The following is a 14,952-nucleotide window of genomic DNA, read 5'->3' as shown; positions in this document are numbered from 1 at the left end:
GCGGCCAAAAGGGAATAGATGTGGGGGAGATAGGCAGGTGGGGGGAGTTGCAGCACCCCTGCAGACATAAGCACTGCTGGGCTGGGGCAGCTGCAGCTTTGTGCTGCACTGCAGAACCCCCCCAACTTGTGCATGGCCTGCATCAGGCCTCCCAGGGCCTCCCCCACCCCCGAGGTACCCCTGTGCTCCTTACTTGGGATGTCTGCTTAGCGACCCACGATTCTTGCTTAATGATGGCAGCAGTGTGTGCTGGGGTTGAGGTCACTAAGCAAAGCAGGCACGATTCACTTAATGACCACATTGCTTAGCAACCTAAATTCCGGTCCTAATTGTGGTCGTTAAGTGAGGACTACCTGTAATGGCAAGGGCTTATGAATGTTATACAGGTAGTCCTCGCTTAACAACCACAATTGGGACCGGAATTTAGGTCACTAAGCAATGTGGTGACTGGACCACATTTTATGACCCTTTTGCAGTGGTCATTAAGCAAATCACACAGTCATTAAGTGAATCACGCAGTTCCCCATTGATTTTGCTTGCCAGAAGCTGGCTGGGAAGGTCGCAAATGGTGATTGCGTGACCCTAGGATGCTGAAACCATCGTTAAGTGTGAGTTGGTTGCCAAGAACCCAGATTGTAATCGTGACTGTGGGGACACTGTGATGGTCATAACATCAGACACTGGCTGTCACTTTTTTAGCACCATTGTAACTTCAAAGAGTTGCTAAATGAACAGCTGTTAACCAAGAACCATCTTTAATCTGCAACATACGGAAGGCACAAGTGGCTCGCCCCTACTGTGGAGAATTTTTACTGTAAGTCTGTACATTTAAAATAACACATCTGAGTTACTATAAATGAAAATTTTGACACCCTGCTTTTAAAAAAGCTGTTTTATTGTTGTTAAAACAGTTTGCAGTCAAGAAGTCCTTACTTATCTGCTGGAAATCATCCATTAAATTTTTTTCTACCTCCTTCCAACCCTTATTCAAATTCCTGCTGTGTAATCTGGCTTAATTGTTTATGAATGAATCTGGTTTTGACGTTGTGTGTAATGTGTAAAGCTAACTTGAGAAAAGAAAAAGAGATCCATGTAACCTCTGTTTATTGTAAAACAAAGACTTATAGAAGGCACTGATTAGGCAATTGTTTATATAAAGAGACTGAATATTGCTTCCAACATTCCTTAAGATGTAGACATTTAACATGATAATAAAAAAAAGCCTGCCAGGAAAAAAGATAATTTTATGGCACATTCATTCCAGTCATTCTTTAAACCTGCTGGCGCTCTCCAGATGTGGTGGGCCTACAGCCAGAAGGCCATTCAGGTGGGAATTCTAGGAGTTGCAGTCCTAGAAGGCATCTGGGAGGCATCAGTTGGGAAAGGCTGCTACAAGCCCAAATTATACCATGCAATTCATATATAACAAGGTCAGGATTTCCATGATGAAAAGATTATACTTCAGCTATGAAAATAGTGTTTTAATGTTATGGCATAAAGAGAAAGTAAAATATTCATCAGGCAGCCCTAAAGTGACTCCTCAAGTTAGAACCATTTCGGTCTCTGCCCCTCCCATTTACTGTGGGAATACTTATCACTGACATTTTCTTTAACCTTCCAAGATATTAACCTCTGATTCAGAGCATCTCCTTTAATGTATTATGTTTACGTATTCCAGTAGTATCTGAAAAGAACAAATGTTTATCCTATATTTTGAGAGGTACAGCGTATGCAAAATAGGACTGCACAGCGTTTTGGATTCAGTTCCAAAAAAATACAATGTAGCACTTGTCTGCTGCTGCGTAAAGCAGTCTGTCTTTTCCTAGGACAGTGCAACAGTTGCAGCCACACAATCCTGGGAAAAGATGTAGCTGCTTTAAAGAACTGGATGGATGCTATGTTTGAGCATTCTGAGTCATTTTTTGGATTAAATCTGAAGCACTGCACAGCCCTTGTGACAATAATGCCCAATAAATGAAAGTTAGGGCATATAGCAAAATTTTCCAAGCCAGAACAGAGCCAAACTCTGACAGCAGCTGACTTCTTGGATCAAAAGACTTGGATTTGAATATTCCCTCTGCCAGTTCTTTACCACCATCCATTTTACATAATTCAGAGCTGTTTGTAATTATTAATTTGCCAGGGTGTGATAAATGTTGGAGCAATTGTAAAAATAATATATTTTCCCCTGACTCTGAAAACCTGGTAGTTACTTAGAAACTGCTGAAATAATCCAGGATTTAAAATCATTCTAGCTATATGCTTAAGGATAACTGCAATACCAAAAACTCTAGGCTTCAGCAGCCTTTAATGTTGATGCTCTGCAAGTATCACTTCAGTAATCAGGATCCTGAATCAATGAAAGCAGATACATCCTATTATTTGCAACAAAAGGCAAAAAAAACCCCTCCCTTTTGGGAATTCCTTGCATCCTGAGATAAGGATAATTCCAATGTGGTTATTTTCCTTCTTTCTTCAATATATCTTTCTTGATGTTAAGAAAATCAGATTTCAGTGCTTGACCTGTCTCCAAGCTCCTGAGACCCTGAAATTGTCCAGAGTGCTGAAGGAGGCTCCATCCAAGTTGACTGTGATGTCAAGTTGCCATTAAACACGTCATCTATTGAAACTGGAAGGTAATACAAATACATATGTATATCTAAAGAAATAGTAATCTTCCCCACCCTGACCAAATGTATTGGTCTACAATAGTCCTGATTTTCAGACAATGTAGTCAATGGCTGAACTAACTCAAATATTAGACTTGAACGTATTTAAAGGACTGAAAAGAAAAAAAAATGTGCAAACCTAGTAGTTTGTAAACTATAGTTTATGTCTTACCTTACTATAGAAACCCAGTCAGTTGTGGCTTATTCAACATACCAAGGCTAAACAACAGTGCCTTACTGCAGTGTGTGAACTTAATCACAGAATAAAGCTATTCTACTTATGAACAACGTAATGTTTAAAACCTCATAATAGATCACCAACTCACCTCTAGAGGTAACACTGAACTTCCTGTCTGAAAAGTTGTTTGAGCGTAAATTTGCTTCACTCATTTTATCCAGAAACTTAGTTATAATTTCTTTCTTCTCTGGATTGGTACTTGATAAGTTAAGAACTTTCCCATTCACTGAAACAGTGCTTTTGCTGATCCCAAACCAATAAAAGAAATCAAATAAGGCATCAGTTTTGAACTCATAGGAGAAACTCAAGCTTTCTTCATTAACAAGATGGGCTTCTGAAGGAAAAAACTTCTTCACAACATCCTGGAAATCAAACTGTATAAAGAAAAATGATTGTTATCCAATAGTCCAGGAATGGATGCAGCCCTTAAAGCCAGTTTTTTTTGGGGGGGGGGCAGCCCCTTATAGCTGCCATTTCTGCAAATGAACTTCATGGTTTCCTCCCATTTTGAAATAGGAAATGCATTCAAATTGTAGCTTTACACTTAATTTAAAAAAACAAAAACAAAAATGCTTCTGAAAACCTTGAAAAGAACTTACAAAATTCTGGCAATATCTATCCATGACATGGTACCTCTCATTTCTCCAAAAACCTAAATGAGCCCCCCTCATTGATCACCCATATAAATAAACATTGTTTTGGGGTGTTTAGCATGGAAGACAGTAGTATTAAATCCCACTGCCTTAAACTGTTGAGATTCAGCTAGCCTCTCTGTCTTTAGAACTGAGGATTTGCTTTTATGTTTTTGTTCCAGAATGGTAGATACAATCTGATACCAGCAACATGAACAGGTGACTAATGCAATCAGTCTGCATTTTTCATCCTGAGATCTGATTTTAAACAATAGACCTCATGGCTACAACAACACCTGAACCCATTCTTGAACTGTTCTGCTTCTTCCCTATCTCTTACTCTATGTACAGTCTTCTCAAATATTATATAGTCTTCCAGAATTTTGGGTGGGCTTAGCAGTATGGGGGTGACAGTAGTATTAAGGGCAGATTCCAGTTGCTGGAAATATTGTAGAAAGGCAATTTGTCTGTTGCCATCATTTAAAATGGTCACCAGAGAGTACAATAACTCCTGCTTGGTGTACTGTATTTTACAAAATGAGGGAGGGGGGGAGGTAAAGCACAGTATCTCCACCATATTCCACACAGACCATTAGAAATGTTGCCATCAACTAAGTTTTTTGCATAAACAACATATATGGACACTTTCTATCCCTAAAGCATCCTAGAGCTCAAGTTTGAGTCCTAGCTGCAGGAACAAGATGGTTTTACTAACTATTGGGCAGTAAGTCTGAGCTGCCAAATAGCAAAGTGTTAGAAAACTCAAATTCACATTCCCATTTTCGCTGTATTTGGGTGCATTTATGGCTGTATGAATGTAGATGTAGGGGAAAGGCTTCTTTTTCTAAGTTATCCAAAGAACAATGTCCTTTGGTCCTTAAAATTCATCCAAAATACCAACTTGAAGATAACAAGCTTATGTCAAACAAGAAATGTGCCTGACTCACCTGAAGTTTATAGCTTTCCCCAATCACAGAAGATATTATGTTGTTCATGCTATTCTCTATCTGTCTTCTCATCTTTGGGTGTCGAGTATTCACAAGCAAAGCGTATGTTTTTTCTAGTGGGATATGACATTGGTAATGTAGAAAGTAATAATAGAAATTTGCAGATTTCAAATACTGTTACTTATACACAATGTAGTTTTGCCCCTGGGTGGTTGTATTCACTACAAAACAAGCATATTGTTGTGTACCTTTTCTGAACCTGTACATTCCCAAGAAGGCATTCTCATGGGTGCAGCCTTCCTCAAACTTCCTTATGGCTCTCTAAAATACTTATCTTGAGTGTTGTTTAGAAAGCAATTTAATACAGTGCAGGCAAGTATGATTATTGAATTCCCTCCATTCAGCTATGTTGGCGCCAAGACAGCTTACAATATTTCAGTTCTCCAAAACTTTTGGTTAATTGGTATAACTCTGCATTTGAGCAGGATGGAAATACCTTCTTTTCACAACTTTTCAAGAAATTTGTGCTTTTATCTGTTTCACTTTAGGAGTTCATACTGAGTTATAGTAAAACCATTTTTAACAGATTCCTAGGGGAAGGGGATGTCCATTATTCTTAACTATATGGTACACATGAAAGTAAGTCATTGTGATTTGGGTCATTAGTGCAATGATATAATGCAAATGATGCAAATATCATCATATATCTCAATTTATGTCATTACTACTGGACTGCTTGAGATTAATCAATCTGTCTGTTATTTGGGGTGCATCTTGATGAAAATTGGGTCTGTTGCATCAGAAATACACTAATTTGATAGATAAATAAATAAATAAATAGGGTTGTTAATAAACATTTCAGTTATACATTTTTAATTATAATTGTTTTAAATGGTTACTAATTGTAAATATTTTAAAAACATTTTAATTGTATCCCTGCCTTAAGATTGTTATTAAAAATGAGAATGTGGAATATACATTTTTATAAATAAATCTGTTACTTTTTTTTTTTTTTTTGCTTAATTATTGATAGGTCCACTATTGATGTTTCAAAGTTCTTGGTCATTTAAATTGTTTTATTGCCTTCTATTGTAAGCAATTTTAATCTTAGGAGAGCCAAAATATAAATATTAAAAACAAATAAGCAAGCCACATCGGAGAGTTCTTATTTAAAGTCTACTTTATACTTCATTGCTTCTATGCTACATATTTCTGATCTAGAGTTTAATCCTAACCACTCAGTCTAACAGAACTCTTCTCTGACTTTCTAAGATACAATGACAATTTCATCATCCTGTTTCACTTTAGGAAATCTTATGAATAGCAGATCTTTGTTGGTATAACAAGCTCAACTGCTGAAAGTTACACAAACTGCTCCATTTTGCTGCAGCTGGCTGGCAGAAAGGCTTGGATCCAGTTGAAAGTGCTACTGTTCTACACAGGATCTCTTACAAAAAAGCAGACCTATTTGTATTCAGGTTAAGCAACCTACTTACCCATGCGGACCCCAATATATGGAGAAACATTTTCATCTAAGCAACATGCAGCTTAGGAAGTTCGCAGAAACTGAAGTTAGTTCTATTACAGCAAGAGCCATGTTGTTATAAAATTAAAATATGTTTATATACTTTCAATCTAATCTTGCCAGTTTAACAGAGACATCACAAGCTGCCCTTTCATCCAAATTCAATCATGCCACTTTAAAGTAAGGTTCCAATTATCTTTTTTATAAGCTAGGTGATCAGTTTGTACATTTTACAATAACTTTACGGATACATACCTTTTGAAGAATTATATTTTTTTCTAACATTAATGAAAAACACCAATGGCCGACCCAGTATAGTCTCTCTGTAGTTTTTGTAATCATAATGGGTATTCAACTCTACGTGCCTGTTCAAGAGAATAAAGTTGTGTAAATATTCAGGCCATCAGTGAAATGGCAGAATTTAAAAATGTAATTTTATGTGAACTCAAGATAATTTCTTCTAGGAACACTGAAAGCAGCAAGACCATTCATCGAGTTTCTCTCAAATGTACCCACCATAGATTTTTATGGCCTATCATATGTGGGAAAAGAAGGGGTTAATAGTGTGGAAATTATAGGAGGAGCAGGAAGTGGAAAAGATAATTTATGGAGGGTTATAGGACAACCAGGAGAAGCAGTAGCTTTCAGCCAGAACTGTGATGACATTAGTCCTGACCACAAATCTTCCTCTTTCTCCAGGAAAATAACTGGAAAAAGGGGAAATGGCATTAATGCAGACTCACTACCATATAGAATTTAACGTTTGTGCATAGCTTCAGATTCAGTCTAAAAAGTGCTCTAGAACAGCATGCAAATTTAGCACCTGCGTGCAACTAATTAAAGCAACTACCTTTTCCTAGGACTGTGACAGCTCCATGATCTCAGAAAAAGATACAGTTGCTTTAAGGACTTGTATGCAAGTGCAACATCTGCACTCTGATGTCTCCAAAGTACTTTTTTGGAATAAAACCCTAAGCACTGAATAGCTGTGGTGGATATATTAAATCAATCTAATGTGGAACACACCCACAGGAAATCAGAGTTTCTGCCCCACTCCAACCAGTGTGGCTTGGAAATGCCATTTTTTGGCTAATTTATAGCTTAACATATCAAAACAGGATGTACACTGATTCTGTCCACACCTAACTGGAAAATGTAGGCATAAATTACAGCTGAAAATCATTGATTATTCCTTTGGTTATTCAAAGACAGAAGATGCATGCAACTCAGGTTCAGATGACACTAGACTCAAAACAAGGGAGAGAATACTGCTGACCTACAACTTTATCAGTCCCAGTCTGACTGATGTTGAAGGATGCTGGAAGCCATAGTTTAACATCTAGAGGTTTTCCATCCTTATCCTAAACTTACTAGCAACAACTGTTTCCAAGCTTCTCCAGTTTGGAGGCAGAGAGAACAGTGTGTTAGCAGAAAATTCCAAACAGAGCTGTTAACCTAATTTAGCATAATACCCAACTGTGCCCAGAAATCATGCCATCTTATCTTTGTCCTGTCATACATCTACATACATGGTTTGGTACTTACACTTGCTACTGCTACAGAGCCTTCTTACAGAAGAGTGGGATTTTTGCAGGTTTCAAGATAGATATGAATAATATATGAGAAATATATATAATTACCAAAACAAAAAAACCTGTAACTCTTGTTAATGGAAACTGGTCTTCTAAAGCAGTGTTTCAATGTTGGCAACTTTAGGATGTGTGGACTGTAACTCCCAGAATTCCCCAGCTGGGTTATTCTGAGAGTTGCAGTCCACACATCTTAAAGTTGCCAAGGTTGAGAAACACTGTTCTAAAGGATGAGCCAAGTTTCATACTTTTAGCTGATAAGGCAAAAGACCCCATATTTTTCCTTACGACTGCTGTTTAGGACACTGTTGGTTTGTTTCTGTTCAGTTTATAATGGTTTTCATTTTAATGTTGTATTTCTTTCTGTTGTAAGCTTCTTTAAGCCTTGTTGGACTGAGTGACATATAAACTGTATTAAATAAACCATGATATAGTTTATGGCATGAATAAAAAAAAATGTTTTCTGTATTTCTTTCCAGTAAAGAGGTTAAAAGTACAATTAATGAGTCCCGTCTGGGGGAGATGGGCAGCACATAAATTTAATAAATATGTAAATAAAGTTTTATAGAATGTAGAAAACAAAAATGAAATTCTAAATACACAATATACACAAATACATGAATTCTAATAGAATATGTGTATTTATATAAAGCTAAGATGTTTACTAATCATTTTATTATTCTCCTTGTTTTGCATCCTCTAAATTGAATTTGGCTTTTGAATGTTTATCATCAATAGAAAGAATCTTGATTTAGAAAACTATTATTTTTGAAGTACAGCTCATACCACATAATTACACAGAAATAACCACACGTGTTTTGGAAACAGCATCTTTTTAAAAAGTAGTTAAGGATGTGTCACCTTTTCTCACTTAAATATGCATATCTTCTAGAATTTTAGACTTCATATTTTATTGAGAGTTTGAATATTATATTTTGATTAATCTGGCAAACGAATTTATCTGGGATAGGCACAGTGAAATGAAGCACCTAAATACCAGTTGAAGAAATTGATAGTTCTTAATAATTTAAACCAGTTTCTATATGTTAAGCAGATGCAAATCTACTCCTTAATTTCAGAGTCCAAAATTCTAAGCAAAAATGAAATTCTGAGCATCTACCCAATTAATGAACGAAGCTACAGTTGGATTTGCAGTACAGCTGTTAAGCCAGGCTATTTGGCTGAATGGATGAAATACTTGTTTGTGAACTGGATAGAAATACTTGAATGAAATAAACACACTTCATTTTAAAAGAAAAATCTTAGTCCTGTATAAGATACCCAGAGTAGCCTAAAATTCAAAAGCTCTGGTTCAAATGTAATAGATCTGATGCAGTTCCTTTTCATATAAACCATGGCTCAGATCCACTGATACTCTTAAAAGCTGTAGTCAAGATAATGCAGAAAAGCACATGGTCCTATAAACACTTAAGCCCTCCTTAACTGTGTTTGGTTTTCAGTTTAAACAGATTCAGATAATCAGTACAGAATTACTGTACTGTACAGTACAGATAGGCCAAAGAGGCAGAAAAATGAAACGTGAATAGCTCATAATACAGAACTTCAAAAGCTTCCTAATTAATTAGGTATGTTTTAACAGGGAGCAACTGTGGACAGTTCTATAGGACTAACCAAATACTTCTGTTTGCTCCAGGGACCAATTGGTTTGTATTTATTAATTTCATACTACAGTATGTGTTCATCTAGCTTGACTAACATTTTCCACGTAATGGTTGACAACTATATATTTTTTCCTCTTCAGAAACCATTTAGTTATGGATAATTCTATTATTTAAAACTAGAACTAGTTATTTTGTAAGCATATTGCAGCAAAACTGAATGGTTCATATTCCTACCATGGCTAATGAGTACTACAGAATAAAGTACTGCAAGCCGCCAGCTAGACCTAAGAAAATTTGGAAAGGAGCTAGAAGAAATGAACATACATGCACCCATGAGTCAGCTAAGCCAGACATGCTGGTTATCCACTGAAAGTGATTCATTTGCAGGGTATAAAGTGTGAGGTACAAGTTAAGATGGCACAGCTTTTTAAACGGAAAAGGCAGTGGAAAACTTAGATCATCATTTGCTTTTGAAAAACGGAAAGACAGGATCAAAATTACAAGTTCCAATTTCTCAGAACTGGGGGGGAAAAAACATTGGTGGCAAAAGCCAGATAGATGGTTTTATTATTGTTTTATGTTAATGAATGCCCTTCCTCCCATGTTCGCTTCTGTAATATGCATATTCTTATAGCCATGTTACCTGGTTTGCTTCCCCCACATCTAAATTGTACCTCTATCTGGTTTAACATTATGGTCAAGCCAACAGGTCAAAAACGTTGATTACACCTTCTCCATTGAATACCATCTTCTCCATAGAACTGATATCCTGATGTGTTAGGTGCCCAGAAGACATGTCTAATTAGGAAACAGCCCATGATCTCCTACCACGATTTTAGTAACAAGGAATCCAGTGTTATTAAAAGGACCCAAGGATGATCTCTCCAAAGGGCAAACATCCCCCTCAACTCTTTCTTCCCATCTGCACTGCTGTTTTCTGGGCTTTGCTACAACAGTGACAGATGTAGCAAAAGGGTATCTGCATTAGTTAATGTGAACTCTTCCCCAGCCATTCCTTTTACTAGTCATGTGCTTACAGGAGCTGAACTAAATCTTTCCAGTATGTTGCCATCATAGACTTTGGAAGCACTGTCTTCCTTCCCTGAAGCAGCCCTGCTGAGTTGGGTTTCACAGATGGAAGAGTCAGCCAACTTCCTCAGTTGGATCCAGAATCAGACAAAAGAGCAGGATACTAAAACCCACCCCCTGAATTTGTCTGAGTCCCTGGCCGCAATAGAACCATGGCCCTCTACAAATTGCAAAGGAAAGATAATTGCTTTTTTCTCTCTGCCTGCCTCCCTCTTCAGAAATACTCAATTTTATTGTCCATTCCCAAGCAACATGGCAACTATATAAAAAGATGATTTATTCTTAGCATGTGTGTAAGAGAGAGAGAGAGAGAAAGAAGGAATGAGAAGGAATGCTCCATCCTGTAAATGTTCCTCTTTCTGACTTTCTTCATTGTGGCAAGAGTCTCTATTTTTCTCTTTCTACCTTCTCCTATAACCGAACATTGTGTAAGTGAATCACCTCTTGAAACGTTCCTTATTCTGTCTGCTACTTTCTGAATCCCTTGCTTTTTTCCCCATTGGCTGAAGATATTGTCTTGTCTTTCTGTTATTGAACTGAATGTATTAAAATCAGTTAACTGCTTATTATTTGATTCCTTTGTATGTTAGTCTTGGATATTCTCTATGTTGCTTTATCCATAAATGTTCTACTGTTTATTATTTGATTTCCCTGTATACCAATATGTCAAATATTATTTAATAAATGTTATTTATTAGTTATTAATTAGTTCCATTTTTAACTTCTGGAATACATAAGCCTGTTTAATAGCCTACAATGTTAGGTTCCAACAGAAGTGCTGCTGTGACAAGCCCATTCATAGTAACTTCATCTCATGCGTCTCTGCATGGAAGCAACTGACAACATGAGTATGACAATATCATCATACAACAATGCTGCAACTTACATGCTTGCATCAGATCGCCAAAAGCAAGTCTTTCTTCGGTCAAAAACAAAACAAAAAATCACCAAATTAACTCTAGGGCTTATAATATAGCTTTCCCATCTTTCTCACCTCCAAAATATGGAAAACGTACCCCCATTTTGCAATATTTGGGAATATAGGGTAACAAACCCTCTTTAGATCGCATTCCAAACAGATCCAGTACTTTTTCTCCCCAAATATAGGGCCAAACTATTTATCATATTCAACTTCCCATATGAAAGTCATATCTGCATACATTCAAATACAGAGGTTGAATCCGTATCTCACATTCTATTAAGTGTATTTAGTGGTAATCAGAAGTCAGAACTCCAGCAGTGGTGAAATCTGTTGATTTAACTTACAGAAATCAACTGCTGTCTTCTTCACAGTTTTGACTTTCATGTAATTTTTGCATAATAATGTATGCATTTTAATGGTTATACATGTTTTAATGTTTGTTGGTTTGCTCTTGAACCATTAATAAATAAAAAAAAGAATCATAGTAATCTTAAATTACATGATATGCTTTGCCTTGTGAAGAAAGAGTTCTTCTTAGCTAACTGGTAGGTGCGTGCCAAGAATAAGTTGAAGGGTGTTACTCCTTTGCACTCCTGGAGGAGAACCAATGACTCTTATTTGCTTTCGTAAAGAAGGCACATTTCAAAAGCTGCCTCTACAGAAGATTTCCAAAGACTACATAAAATACGTGCCATAATAATGTACTTTACAGAGAATCCTTCACGAAGCAAAGGAAAAGTCACATCTGTTTACTGATCTTTGAAAGGCCAAGCTTTTATATTGTAAGCCTTATCAGACAACAAAAGAAAACAAAAGTATGCAAGAATAAGCTGTTACAAGCTCTACAATTCTGTCAAACACATCAAGATTAATTAGCAAAGAAGCCACAGGCTACTTGCTTGATTTTCAGAAATTATTTTAGAATGTCTTAGAGGAGGCTATACAGTAATAAAACCTAATTGCCTTGATCACTGCACACTTGTTACTGGTGGGAGGGGAGATAGTTTATTAATAACAGCGTAGTTTAATTGGTACAGCTCATTTCATATGGATGAACAAATCCAGTCCACAACAGTTCCAGGAAAATCTAGCCAACCTTGGAGAACCGCATTATTGAGCAACATAAACCAAAGACCTGATGGTATATAGCAGCATATTTGGATTATTTTTGGTAGTGCAGGGTTGGTTTTTTTCTCAGCATGGTGTCATCCAAGCAGGAAAAACCCTTGGATTGGAATTCCCGTCTACCCACTCACCCAATGCCTGCCCCATTCAAACTATCACCCTTTGTGTCTTCTATTGGTGGCCATTTCTCCTGACTGCACTATCTGGATGAGACAAGACCTCTCTATCAAGGCAGATGAGACTAGCAAGGCTTCCTCCTCCTCAGCTGGGTCTACTTGCTATCTGATTCCTCCCTTCAAAGCAGGCCCTGAAGCAATCATTCCACTAAATCAGTAGTTGTGAATGAGTGGTATGCACAACAAAGATAAGACTAAGAACTAGTCCAGGTGGGACTAGTAGTCTTTGAGCACAGGTTATAAATATCCTTCTTTGGAAAAGTAATCTTTCTGTTTCTATCTCAGTGGGAGCCTTGATCGGTGGAACTGGAGATACAAAAGCTTGAGAATTATTGCATCAGGAGATGATTGCTATGTACAGAGCTGATTCGCAACATTCCCTCTATCTACATGGTCCTTGTTCTATCAGGTCTCTTATACAGCAACTACATGGTGAAATGCAAGCTTGGCAGATATAAATCATGGTAAATAAGTACTCCCCATCTGAGAAGGCCGGCTGAAGGTCCCTCAGAATGCTCCAACCTTCTTGGCTGCATCAACCCCGGATTACTTTTGGTTCTTAAATATATGCAGAATATGGGGTGTCCTACATTTAATGAGTATCAAACACTGGCCAAGTTACCAGGCAATCCTATCCCCAGTTCTTATTAACCAGGAAATGGCTATTTTAGCCATTGTTGTTAAGGATTGTTTTTTGCAATACATTTCATCTGGTCTCCCGCTACATCCTGTTCATCTGTTCAGTCTGGCTCCTAGCTTAGGACTATGGTGAGTGGGGTGTTCTTCTGCCATTAAACTTATTTCTTGAGAAGGAAAAAGCTGCACCAGCTTTTCTCCTCCAAGCCTACCTTCCCTGATAAAGCCTCTCCATCTCCCCGAGTCAAGAAACAGTAACCTACTCACCCACCCTACCATTTCGTAGCCTGCAAATAAGAAAGAGAATGAGAGAGAGAAAGACCAATTTGGTTTGTAGACCATGATTAGTGGTTGGGATTGAGGCCCATAAATAAGGGACCGTTTTACGAATTACCTTGTAGCTCCAATGCTTTTTACTGGCCACCTGGCAGGCAGCAGACAGACTTTTTTCCAAACTTAAAAGATCTACGAATACCAGACCCCCTCTTCCCGCAGCCCTGAAGGAGGCAATTCGCATCCCCCGAGTGGGTGTTTTGAGAAGGCAACCCCTGGATCGAGGCGAGCGCGGGGAAGGGAAGAGGAAACGCGCCCGCTTACCTCTTGAAATAGCCGGTGAGGCTGCACTGCTGCCGCCCATCCAGCTGGAGAAACCCGTCGCTTATCACCGTGAAGCCGCCCCCGGGCCGGCGGCTGAGCGGACTCAGCACCGCCAGAGCGTCCCCTTGCAGCTGGAAGGCGTCCGGCTGTAGGGCTAACAGCTGCCGCAGCGGTAGCACCGCCATCTCGCAGTTGCACGTCCGAAGGCTCTGCAGCTCTCCCGAGGAGACGGAGGTCAAGCTGGGCCTGACCGAGGTTGTCGAGACGGAACCGGACCCGCTCCAGGCAGCCATGGCGGTTCCGCGCACGGGGCAGCGGAGGGAGCGAGAGATGCGGGGGAAGCCAACAGCAGCCACAGCTGGCGCGCCAGGACCGAAGGCAGTGCTACAAATTGGCTGCCGGCCTCGGGAAGAAATAAAAAGCACCGAGGCATTATAGCTCCGCCTCTGAACGGCCGGGGAGTAAGAGCGGAGGGCGGAGGAGCAGCAGCAGCGCAGCTTTGACTGCTCGCCATGGTTTGTCACCCTGCGCAGCCACGCGGGAGACGCAGCTGCTGGGCGGAGAAGTCCGCCGGGCTCGCCAAAGCGGCGTGGCGACGGCGCTGACCTTCAGAAGTAGCCCTCAGAGAGTTGCCTTCGTCCTCCCCCCAGACTGCCCCTGCCTCCCGGGCTGGCTTCGTAGCCTTACCGCGCGTTTAAGCGTATTCGCGAAGAACAGGTTCGTTCATACGTGCGCCCCCTCCCCTCCTTTCCCTTGGCCAGCTGGAGGAGGACTGCTTGAGGAGGATAGCCTACGGCAGTGTTGTCCAAACTTGGCCACTTTAAGATGCGTGGACTTCAACTCCCAGAATTCCCCAGCCAGCATGGGGGCTGGGGAATTCTGGGAGTTGAAGTCCACTCATCTTAAAGTGGCCAAGTTTGGACAACACTGGCCTAGGGGTTAGAACAACTTGAGAACAGGGTGTTATAGGCAAAACCGGGGAACTGGCTCATGCTCGAATCTAATCGCGTGTTAAACGGCTACACGAAAAGTTTCATGGGCCTATGAAGTTGCGCTACAGAATTATAATCCCCGTTTAGAGATCCGGCCCTCCCCTTTTCTAGATGTGCACTTGCCAGGCACCTGAAGGGGTTTTTCCGTGTGAGAGAGAGTCAAGTTTCAGGAAGGAATTCCCCCCTCCCCACC

General features: G+C 39.4%; 1 protein-coding gene across 1 annotated transcript; it reads right to left on the bottom strand.

Moving 5' to 3' along the window:
- Window positions 1-1,087: 1,087 nt before the first annotated feature.
- On the bottom strand, window positions 1,088-14,535 carry MEDAG (mesenteric estrogen dependent adipogenesis). The gene is made up of 6 exons (XM_007424371.3): window positions 14,455-14,535; window positions 13,768-14,170; window positions 6,267-6,376; window positions 4,487-4,599; window positions 2,996-3,281; window positions 1,088-2,629 (listed from the first exon to the last, which is right to left on the bottom strand). The coding sequence occupies exons 2-6, from the start codon at window positions 14,058-14,060 to the stop codon at window positions 2,505-2,507; spliced, it is 927 nt and encodes a 308-aa protein (XP_007424433.1). The 5' UTR covers window positions 14,061-14,170; window positions 14,455-14,535; the 3' UTR covers window positions 1,088-2,504.
- Window positions 14,536-14,952: the final 417 nt, after the last annotated feature.

This window comes from Python bivittatus, unplaced genomic scaffold, assembly GCF_059951505.1.
Source record: "Python bivittatus isolate LINGU-HERP-01145 unplaced genomic scaffold, Pbiv_v1 ctg000340_np1212, whole genome shotgun sequence".
Lineage (NCBI taxonomy): Eukaryota > Metazoa > Chordata > Lepidosauria > Squamata > Pythonidae > Python > Python bivittatus.
The sequence above is the reverse complement of the archived record's forward strand: the minus strand, read 5'-3'. Positions and strand labels throughout refer to the sequence as shown.